Raw genomic sequence first — 10,768 nt, 5'->3', positions numbered from 1 at the left:
AAATTCAATTATGAATAAAATATAGTAATTAATATCACTGTTGTAAAAATCGCGCCTAGGCGCCGACCGACCGCCTAACGTATCACTATAATCAGTGGTCTAGGCGGCCGACTAGGCCCTTTAGGCACTGATCACCTAGGCTACCTAGGCGCTGACTATGACACATAGTCGGCCGGCTAGCTATTGTTCCTTTGTAATATTATCTAGAAATTAATATGATTATATGAATTTATGATTTAAATGTTGAACGAAGAAGATTGTAATCTAAGCTAAGTTTTTGTTGATGATTTATATAGACAATATAATCGAGTAGACTGATTCTAACAAAATCATACTATAGTAGATCAAGTAAGTAGTATACACAGACCAATACAATTACAAATGACATCCTAAGGCAAAGATTCAATTAAACTAAACTAAACTCCATAATTATACAGTATAATCTATTCTACTCCTTCCCCTTGAGAAAATAAAGGAATTGAACTTGGGGTAGGTGGTAGATTGTTAGTTACATGCACCCCTCCATTATCATGTTGGAGCCTGGGAGTGAGGAATTTCTTTTTAAAGAATTGGGTCAAATAATTCACTAAAGATAGAGGTTCAGAATCCATAACTCCTAGCGTTGTCGTTGTTCAATTCCCAGCAGCCGCAGCCGCAGCCGCAACGTTTTTGGTTAAGAAGGCCGGGAGTGGGATGGAGCTTGGTGGCGGCGACGTGAAGAAGGACCATCCAGCGTAACGTTCTTCCATTTTCGGCGCTTCACCAGCTATGCCCTTCTCCTTCTTACAGTTTTTGTAGTTCTTCTGCCTCGGATTCGAGCTGGACAGACTGCCAAAACCTCCACCTCCGCTAATTCCATTCTTCTCGGAACTTGGCTTCTTCCGACACCACTTCGACGCCACAAAACGGTGGTGCTCACTACCAGTACTCTTCAACGGATCACTCGGATGAAGAACTCCAACCCCCGCCATTGAAAATTTTCAGGAGAAAAACAACCACGAGTTTACGTCTAGAAATGAGACTGTAATCACAGTGAGTATCTATGGAAAAATCTAAGAAAGCAAGGCGGAGATTTTATAGAAAGATTATATCTGGATGCGAGCGGAGTGCTATTTTTCCTAATTTGACTATGAAAAGCATTACTATTTTTTCCTTGTCAAACAGGGGTTTACTTATTTATTTATTTCTAATATAAAGAAAGGGAAAATGGCACTTTTTCCCCCTGAGTTATATACCTATAGCATTTTTTCCCCCTAAGTTATTGAAGTGGCTGTTTTTCCCCCTGAAATGTTAAATGGACATATTTACCCTTAAACTAAATATTTAATTTATTTTTTTCTCCAACAAATTATGACTATAATTTGGTTCAAACTAAACAAACACTATAGCAACCAAACCGAAATATTCCAATTACAATTTAGAATCGAAATTCGATATTTAGAGTTTATTAAAATCGTGAACCGGAACGGACGGTTCATGTTCCGAAAAAAAATAAAATACATTTATTGTTGAATTTGGACTATTTTAAAATAAAAAATAAAATTTTAAAATAAAGACGGTTCAAAACCGCGAATCAGATCCGGAACCGCCGGTTCACGGTTCAAGATTCAATTTTTTGATACATAATTTTAATAAATTGACATTTAAATATTGGGTTCTAGATCTGAATTATAACCGTAAACTATTAATTCGATTGTTTTAGTATCCGGTTCAATTCAAATCGAACCGTGGTCATCCCTACGTATACACAATAATTTGTTGGAGTAGTAAAATAAATAAAATGTTTACTTTAAAGGTATAAATGTCAATTTAATATATCAGGGGGGAAAAAGCACCACTTTTATAATAATTGAGGGGGCTAATGTGCTTACCTAAATAATTGAGGGGAAAAAAGTGCTATAAGTATATAACTCAGGGGTAAAAAGTGCCATTTTCCCATAAAGAAATCTAAAAAACTTTAACTGAATTTAGGTTAATATCCTTGGCTTTTATCCCTACTTCTACATTTACTTCTTTTTATTTTTTTTTTTTAATATTATTGATTGTATTACATACCAATGTGTTATATATATTTATTTATATTATTTATATTTGTTGCAGTTTAAAAAGTCAATACTTATTTAGTTACTAGTTTTACAGGCGCATTGCGAGAATGAGTTAATGCCCAATATTTATAATTAAATATATATTTGAATTCAATGTAATATAGGAGATTCATTATAATTGTTATTAAACTTTTTTTTTTTAAATAGTAACCAAGTATTTTTGTTGCAAAGGGTTCTAATATATTTAATAAATGTATATATATACAAGATCAATGAGTGAATCAACAGTACCAGTCCTTTAGGTGTTTTGCTTAGTGTTCATTTAGTTCAACCATTATTGTTAAATAAATTATTATGGATGAAGAAATTCCTAATTTAAGGAATTTAGATGTAGTAAAAATTTAAAAATTTTAATTATAATGTAACCCAACTAAAGATATTGGACGATTGGTAAATATGATGTAACCCAGAAATCAAAATGCTAAAGAAACTATTTGGTTATTCAACAATTTGAAACAACAATTTGTTACAAACCACTGAAAATACAAATATTGCAATTTACAATATTTTCACTTAGCGTTTTTGAGAATGATTTTCCAAAAACACCTCTATATTAAAAAAAAAAAAAAAAGTCTACTATAGAGCCATTTCGACTCATTGAATAACAATTGCCAATTTCGCTGACTGCTTGCCCATCAACGGATATACTTTAAAATACTTATTTAAAAATAATCGTTGTACATTATCCCATTCGCGCAAAGCGCGTAAAAGAACTAGTATTAAAATACGGAGTAAATATTTTTATTTGGTGTTTGCGGTGGGGAGGACAACAAATTATGCAGTGAAACCGTGTCCACCTTGCAAGATGGACGTGGTTCTAAAACTAGTTTTATATGAAATTTAAAAATTATGAATATAGTTTTATAATTATGAACATATAATTAATATAATTATGAACATAGAGTTCTGTAATTGTCAATATAGAATTTAATAATTATGAATATGAAGTTCAAAAATTATGAATATATAACTTTATAATTATGAACATATAATTTAATAATTATGAACATAAAATCATGTCCACACAAGGTAGACACGATTTCACTATTCCAAAAAAAGGCTGAACCCCAACCTTAAGGGCCCCCCACACCCCGGCCCGACAGAGCATTTGGGAGGATGTAAATCATGGTGACTCAACCGAACATGAACCATAGAGGCTAGACCGGTGCTCACTGCGCACAAGGAGCCCCCCTTACTTTGAGAGGTTGCTCCCACACTGCCGCTGGTGAGACTCGATCCCTGGTCATTATTCCAAAGTTTCACCTCTATGACCAGTTGAGCTACCCATGCGGGCAGGTAGACACGATTTCACATCCTAACGATTGATGGAGGACCTAATGGGGCGGGCTGGCACACTTGGCTTGACCCGTTGTCCAAGTCAGACAGTAGTATATTAATTCTGCAATTCTTCATTCCTTTTACTTAAGTCTTCCTCATCCTGTATTTCTACATTATCTCCTGCTTATTCTTGTATTTTAAGATTAATTCTTGTATCAGTTATTCGATTCGCAGGCTTTGATTTCATTGGTGTCCTTTGTGATTTCGCTCAGGTAAATTCAAGCCCATCCCCTTTTTTCCTTTGAATTCATATGAATCACTTCTCTGATTTTATTACTTCATGCTATTTTGCCCTGTTTTATCATGTATGGAGTCGAATTTTTTCCAGTTTTTTCCTAAACCCTTGAAGTAGTATATTTAGGAAAGCATTGGTGTTAAAGTACTGAAATATGGGAAAATATTAGCTTTGTCAACAATTGTATTTGCTCTAAGGAAACAACTTATTGCAAAATACCATTTATGAGAGAAGCAAAAAATTGAGTTCATATCTGCTTTAGTAATCCTCCAATATTCCACTGTGAACTGGGTAACCATTGCCATGCTTAACCTTAGGTTGGGTATTGATTTAATTATTTTGTAATCAGAGTGAATGGCTACTGAAGGAGGTAAACCTGAGACACAAACCTCAGTGACAGCTTCATGCCGGAAGAAGAAGTCTGAAAGTGCCACTTTTTTAGAGGATGTGAGAGATCATATTGATGAGTTCATCCATGCTTCAATGGATGAACATCAAACCTGCTTCAAGAAAACTATCCAGAAGGCTTGTTTTCAACTTCTAATTATCTGAGACTGTTACTATAATTATATTTGAATTTAGAATGTGATTGCATTGTTATTGATCCTGGATAACAATTCTTCTCAGATGTTTGGATTGTCGAAAGTTGTTGCTGAAAGAAATGCAGAAGTGAAGGAGGTTGAAAGCAAACTTCCACTCCGAACAGTCCTATCTGAACAGTAAATTCAGAGCTGCAATTGGAAAAGAAAATCTTTAACTAAATCTTTTCTTATGTACTCTTAAGAGTTACAGTGACTATGTCCTTCTGGCCAATTTTATACAAGCTCCTGGAGATTCCTAGATTCAGCAAATATGACTACTAGATTTCTTGACTTTAGGAAATCCAATGGCAATTCTGTCCTTATAGTGACTGAAGGAACTATGTATCTGATATCAATATATCATCTCATAGTCTTCTATAATTTCAGATGGCTTAGGTAAAATTTACCTTCAGTTGACCAGGGTTTTTTTTTTTTTTTTTTTTTTTAATTGTTTTTTAAATTTTTAATTTTTATTTTTTTTATGGATTTGCAGAAGGAGAGTCGATGGGTGTTCCTCAACACACTATTCTCTGCAGGTATATCAATTCCTAAGTACATGCTCATTGCTCTTATAATTCTATATATTCATTTCCTTCTGTTCTTTATTTTCCCATATAGCTTTAGCTCTTGCCCATCTTTATGAAACTCTCTTTGGTTATTGTAAGGGGAAAAGTGTGAATAAGTCAGAATCAGAATGTACAAAAACAGGATAATAACAGGATACAAAAACAGAAAATCAGAATCATTTTACAATGTTTACGGCTAATAACATTAAAGGATGAGTTTCCTATCAACAAAGATACTTTCAAATCAAATGAGTTCCTTCCAGCTTTAGTCTAGGGAAGCGTCTAGATCACCGTGTTAAGAAAGTTCATTCTTCTGCAGCAGGTTTGATTTCAATCACTTAATTTGTCATGTTTTATGTTGTGATAGTTTCATATCTACAACTTTAATAAAAGCCAATATTGTTAGACCCAGGAACTAAAAAAATATTGGTACAACAATATGCTCTACAAGATCATACTCTGTGCTCATCTAATTGTACAACACCAAATTAAAATCCTAATATACCCTCATTCTTCTTACTAATAGCAAACTTAGAATGTTAAATTTAACAGATTCTGTCAATTAAAGAGGCGGTGGCAAATTCATAGTTTACGTGAAATTAAATGGCAGTCAGGATTTTGGTCCTAGATTTATGGTGACATGGACAATTTTGGTCCTTTATAAAAAAATCAGACAATTTATAGACACTCTTATTGTGACGAAGACAATTTTGGTCCTCCGTCACTCCTCCCGTGGCAACAGACATAATAATCTTCTCCCTTTATCAATCCTTTGCCCACATGATGAATTAACTGGCCATCAATGTTAAATTCCTAGCTTTTATCATCCATGTTAGATTTATTCAACTTTAGGAACTGAGGAAATCCCAGGAGTATAACTGGATTGCTATTTCACTTTTTGTAGTACTCTGGGGCAGGGGCTTCAAACAAGTACTTATCCTCTAGAGGTTCTCTTTTCAATAGCATTAGCCATTCTTGGGCTCCTTCTGTTTTCTCTTCTCATTGGAAACATGCAGGTACGTCATGAGAATTTTGTAGGGGTTGCTTTACTTTGGTTTATAAATTACTCGGTTCAGTTGTGGAATTCCAAATTTAGCTCAATTTGGAAAACACTGTAAAAATACAAACTATTAGCCTTTATCTAAAGAATTTTTATATTGGAGAAATATAAAGACAATATAACTAATAAAATTATTTTTTCTTAATTAATTTATTGATAATGAATAATTTTTTTTTTTAATAAAGACATTGTAGATAATGTAGCGAATATAATCAATTGATGAATTTGAATGTAAATAATTTTTATTTTGGAGAAAAATAAATACAATATAACTAATGAAAATATTTCTTTTATTTAATTTATTGATAATGTATAATTTTTTTGAATAAAGACATTGTAGACACATAATTCTAAATTAAAGAAATGTATATGTATTATTTTTTGTTGTAGCTACTAAATTATTATTTAATTTAATAAGAGTAAAATAGAGTACTAATTATGCCAACTTTGATTGGGATGTTGTTCGAACCTAAGACCTTTTTTATTGAAATCAATGAAAAGTTAACGGATAATCATATTCATTAAGGATAAATTATGAAATCTTAAGGAAAAATTAAAATCTGATCAATCTGAGCTATTCATTTGGTTTAAAAAATTTTACCGCCATTTTTTCTACCCATTACAGGCCTAACTCTCTTGGGCTCTTATTAGTACAGTAGATATAAACACTAAGACCATTTCTTTATCTTTTATTAATTTCACATTTTTCTCTCTCATTATTATTATATGAATACTTTAACTAATTAAGGAACACTATATATATTTCATGCAAACTAAATCATTTTAAATACTAGGTCTAAAAATCAAGAAATTTTTTTAATATTGTGTTATTTTGATAAGGATGTAGTCCCAAAAAATGGAACTTATAAAAATACACAAAATTATATCGTGTACAAGGCCTTCGGTTAACAAAGGCAACAATATTATGTACGGAGTACTTCAATAAGAGTGTTGAACATATAGGCTTTGTCTGACAAACGTAGCTGAAAAGCTATAAGTCAGCTATATAAGTTTGGAGCCTGAGAGCTGTTATGATTGAAATTGTTTGGCAAAATTAGTTTTTTGATAAGTTGATAAATGTAAAAAGACTAAAAAAGACATCTTCATAAAATTTAAATTAGTTTGTTTACATATTAAAATTTAACATTTTGTCTTTAAAAAAAATTAACATTTTGAAATAAAACTATTATCATAATCATGATCTAGCATCTCATAATGAAATAGCAATATTGTTGCAAATATAATAATAATAATAATAATAATAATAATAATAATAATAATAATAATAATAATAATAATAATAATAATAATAATAATAATAATAATAATAATAATAATAATATTTGCGGTGAAAGTTGCGGATAAAGGAGAAGAGAAGTGTTTTAATTGGAAAAGGTAAATTATGTCATTTCTTTAAAATAATAAGGATAAAGATGGAAAAAAAATTAGGAAGCTAGAAGCTTATTTTGAGAACATTACCAAACAGAGCTTATAGCTTATTAGTAGCTTAAAATAAGCTATAAGCTCCTAAATAAGCTCTGCCAAACAGAGTCATATAGTAGTATAGAAAACTGAAGTGTTTAAAAGTGTTGGACATAGTAGTATAGAAAATTGAAGTAAATAGCTTAATAATATTTAAGATTCTAATGTAGTTTTTTTTTTTTTTTTTTTTTTCACATTTTATATTATATGAAAAAATTAAAATTAAATAATATCAAATTTGGAGGTTTTTTTTTTTTTTTTTTTTTTTTTTTTTTTTTTTTTTTTTTTTTTTTTTTTTTTTTTAAATCTCCTTGATAAAATGAAACGATGTTGTTTAGATACCTCACTATGTGACGTTTGGTTTGTGGAATATATTAAATTGAAATGTCATTCCGTGAAATAGATTTATTCTAGATTTTTACCGCATAGAATGTGCTATTCCTCTTTGTCATTGTAATAGCTATTCCCAAGCCCATTTGTATTAGGTGTTCCTAATCCATCAAGAATAGGTATTTTTTTATTAAACAAAAATACCTCTACAAACCTTTATAAATAATCTCTTTCAAACTCCTACCATTATTGACTTGGCTCTCTTTCTCCAAGAAGCAAAAGCTCTCTCTTACTTCACTAATTAAAAACTCTTGTGTCCTAACCAATCCGGTGCTGGAGTAACACAAATGGCGGAGGTGTCACCACTTTGGCTGCGACATACTCTCTACGTGGGGGCTCTTCACCCGGAAACCACCGCAGCTGACCTCGAGGCTGGATTTTCTGTGATTGGCCCATTGGATTCCTTCGGGATTCGCAAAGACGTCGTGTCTGGGAAATCTCTTTGTTATGCTTTCGTCAACTTCACCTGTATCTCTCACGGTAACAAACTAAACCATCCTACTTAATTTTCTACGTCTATTTGCGTTTAATCTCTTTGCTATGCTTTCTTGGGTGACAAGTACGTTAGAGTGGGTCTCAATGAAGGGCTGTGTTTCTTCAGTTTTGTCCCCAAAAGCTTAGCTGCTAACGGTAGAGTGAAGGAGTGTATTTCGAAATAATGAAAAGGTGGCTCTATTTCTAATGTTTTTCATCATTAGGAGTGTGAACAAAGAAAATTGAATATATATTTAGAAATTCAAAATTCTTGATTACATATCAAATATCAATGCGGTGTGAGTACAAGTCTTTGGGATGTCCTCTGATTCTTCAATTTGAATGCCTTGAACACTCCATCATTGAAGGGCCTCCGGGTTTCAAGTGGCTTGATCTTCAAATAAGGGCTTGTATAGCTTGTTCTTCTTGAAGAGCCTCCGGGTTCAAATGACTTGATCTTCAATGGAGGTTAGGATCAATAGGCATAGGCATGATCATTTTGGTGGAGGAACTTCTACTTTCAGTATCACATTTTTATTGTGATCCTGAATAATATTTTTCTAGATGTTTACATCACTTTTCCTAGGATGTGTTATTACATAGAAATGAAATGCCCTATTTATAGCTGTAGGATAGAGAGTTTTGATAAGCTCAAACTCTTTTGATATTATCTAATTAACAAATTAGATAATATCAATATTATCCAAAATATTTCAAATATACTAATATTGATAAATAATCAATATTTATCAAAATTTAAGTGTCTACAAATGCCCCCTCGAGACTTGCTTGTACACCACTTGAGAGCATATAACACTCGAAAGTATGCAGTGCAAGAAAGTCTCGACACTACAACTTAAAGATATAAGGCCGTTTCAACACGTGCCAAGGAGCCTTAAAAGATATGAGGCCGTTTAAACTCGTGCCAAGGAGTCTGAATATAAGGCCGTTTAAACTCGTGCCAAGGAGTATCATTTAGCTTCCTCCGTTTCAAATTTCATATGGGGTTTGCCCCCATATCGATTGAAAGTGCCTATGAAGAGATGAGAGGCAGAGCCGTCCCACTGGGCGTGCCAATTTGTGAACAAAGAAAATTGAATATGGTATTTAGAAATTCAAAATTCTTGATTACATATCAAATATCAATGCGGTGTGAGTACAAGTCTTTGGGATGTCCTCTGATTCTTCAATTTGAATGCCTTGAACACTCCACCATTGAAGGGCCTCCGGGTTTCAAGTGGTTTGATCTTCAAAGAAGGGCTTGTATAGCTTGTTCTTCTTGAAGGGCCTCCGGGTTCAAATGGCTTGATCTTCAATGGAGGTTAGGATCAATAGGCATAGGCATGATCATTTTGGTGGAGGAACTTCTACTTTCAGTATCACATTTTTATTGTGATCCTGAATAATATTTTTCTAGATGTTTACATCACTTTTCCTAGGATGTGTGATTACATAGAAATGAAATGCCCTATTTATAGCTGTAGGATAGAGAGTTTTGATAAGCTCAAACTCTTTTGATATTATCTAATTAACAAATTAGATAATATCAATATTATCCAAAATATTTCAAATATACTAATATTGATAAATAATCAATATTTATCAAAATTTAAGTCTCTACAAGGCGATTAGGAGATATTAGCATAAATGCCATGCTGATAAGATATTCACTCTCAGAGAAAATATAGGAAGATTATATATGAACTGGAAGGTTCTGGGACAATTTTTAATACAAAATGAAAATAAACTTTTCTTTAATAAAAATATTTCTCAAAAATGTGATAAACTATCATTTTATAGGCCCTTGGCACAAACAAAAAAAAAAATGAAGTTCTTACCCGAAGTTAACATATATTTTCATACCTTGATTGAATGATTATAATCCGCAAATAATTATTTATGTTTTTTTTTATCAGCTTCAAAGGCTCTGGCATGCCTAAACCATAGAACCCTGAGAGGAAAGCCAATAAGGATTATGTGGTGGCAAAGGGAATCAGAGTTAAGAAAATCTGGGATTGGGAATGTTTTTGTCAAGAACCTTGCTCCTTCGGTCACCAATGCTCAATTAGAGAGCGTGTTTAGCAAATATGGCATAATACTGTCCTGCAAAGTCGTCGAGGAGAAAAATGGAAAGAGCAAATGTTTTGGATATGTTCAGTTTGAAACACATAATTCAGCCATTTCTGCTTTCAATTCCCTCCATGGAGCAGTGTTTGAAGGGAAGAAGTTGTAAGTTGCCTACTCCCTTTTTACTACCTGACAATTATTGACACAACCCCCATTAACACTAACACGAAAATAACTAGTTAACGGGTTAACCCATTAAGAACCCGTTAGGTTTCGTGTTTTAAAGGTCAACCCGTGCATTCCCATCAAACCTTTCTTTATATGTTTTTGAATTTGGAATTTAGAACCTGCATGCCCTCTCTTCTTGTAGATTTTGGGTTCAGATTATTGTTTCATTCGAACAGTCTAGCTAATCGGTTAAAATTGTTTGATGTTTTTCAGACATGTGTCCCCATTTAAGAAGAAAGAAG

The 10,768-nt window shown here is 32.5% G+C and overlaps 1 protein-coding gene and 1 long non-coding RNA gene across 2 annotated transcripts; one reads left to right on the top strand and one right to left on the bottom strand.

Moving 5' to 3' along the window:
• Positions 1–4,300: 4,300 nt before the first annotated feature.
• On the bottom strand, positions 4,301–10,280 carry LOC109172352. The gene is made up of 3 exons (XR_002052742.1): positions 10,270–10,280; positions 6,677–6,681; positions 4,301–4,473 (listed from the first exon to the last, which is right to left on the bottom strand). It is a non-coding gene; the product is annotated as an uncharacterized LOC109172352 (long non-coding RNA).
• Positions 7,908–10,503, top strand: LOC109172347 (polyadenylate-binding protein 6-like). Its single transcript, XM_019321537.1, has 2 exons — positions 7,908–8,237; positions 10,148–10,503. The coding sequence occupies exons 1-2, from the start codon at positions 8,045–8,047 to the stop codon at positions 10,462–10,464; spliced, it is 510 nt and encodes a 169-aa protein (XP_019177082.1). The 5' UTR covers positions 7,908–8,044; the 3' UTR covers positions 10,465–10,503.
• Positions 10,504–10,768: the final 265 nt, after the last annotated feature.

Source organism: Ipomoea nil, unplaced genomic scaffold (assembly GCF_001879475.1).
Source record: "Ipomoea nil cultivar Tokyo-kokei standard unplaced genomic scaffold, Asagao_1.1 scaffold0415, whole genome shotgun sequence".
Taxonomy (NCBI): Eukaryota; Viridiplantae; Streptophyta; class Magnoliopsida; order Solanales; family Convolvulaceae; genus Ipomoea; species Ipomoea nil.
The sequence above is the reverse complement of the archived record's forward strand: the minus strand, read 5'-3'. Positions and strand labels throughout refer to the sequence as shown.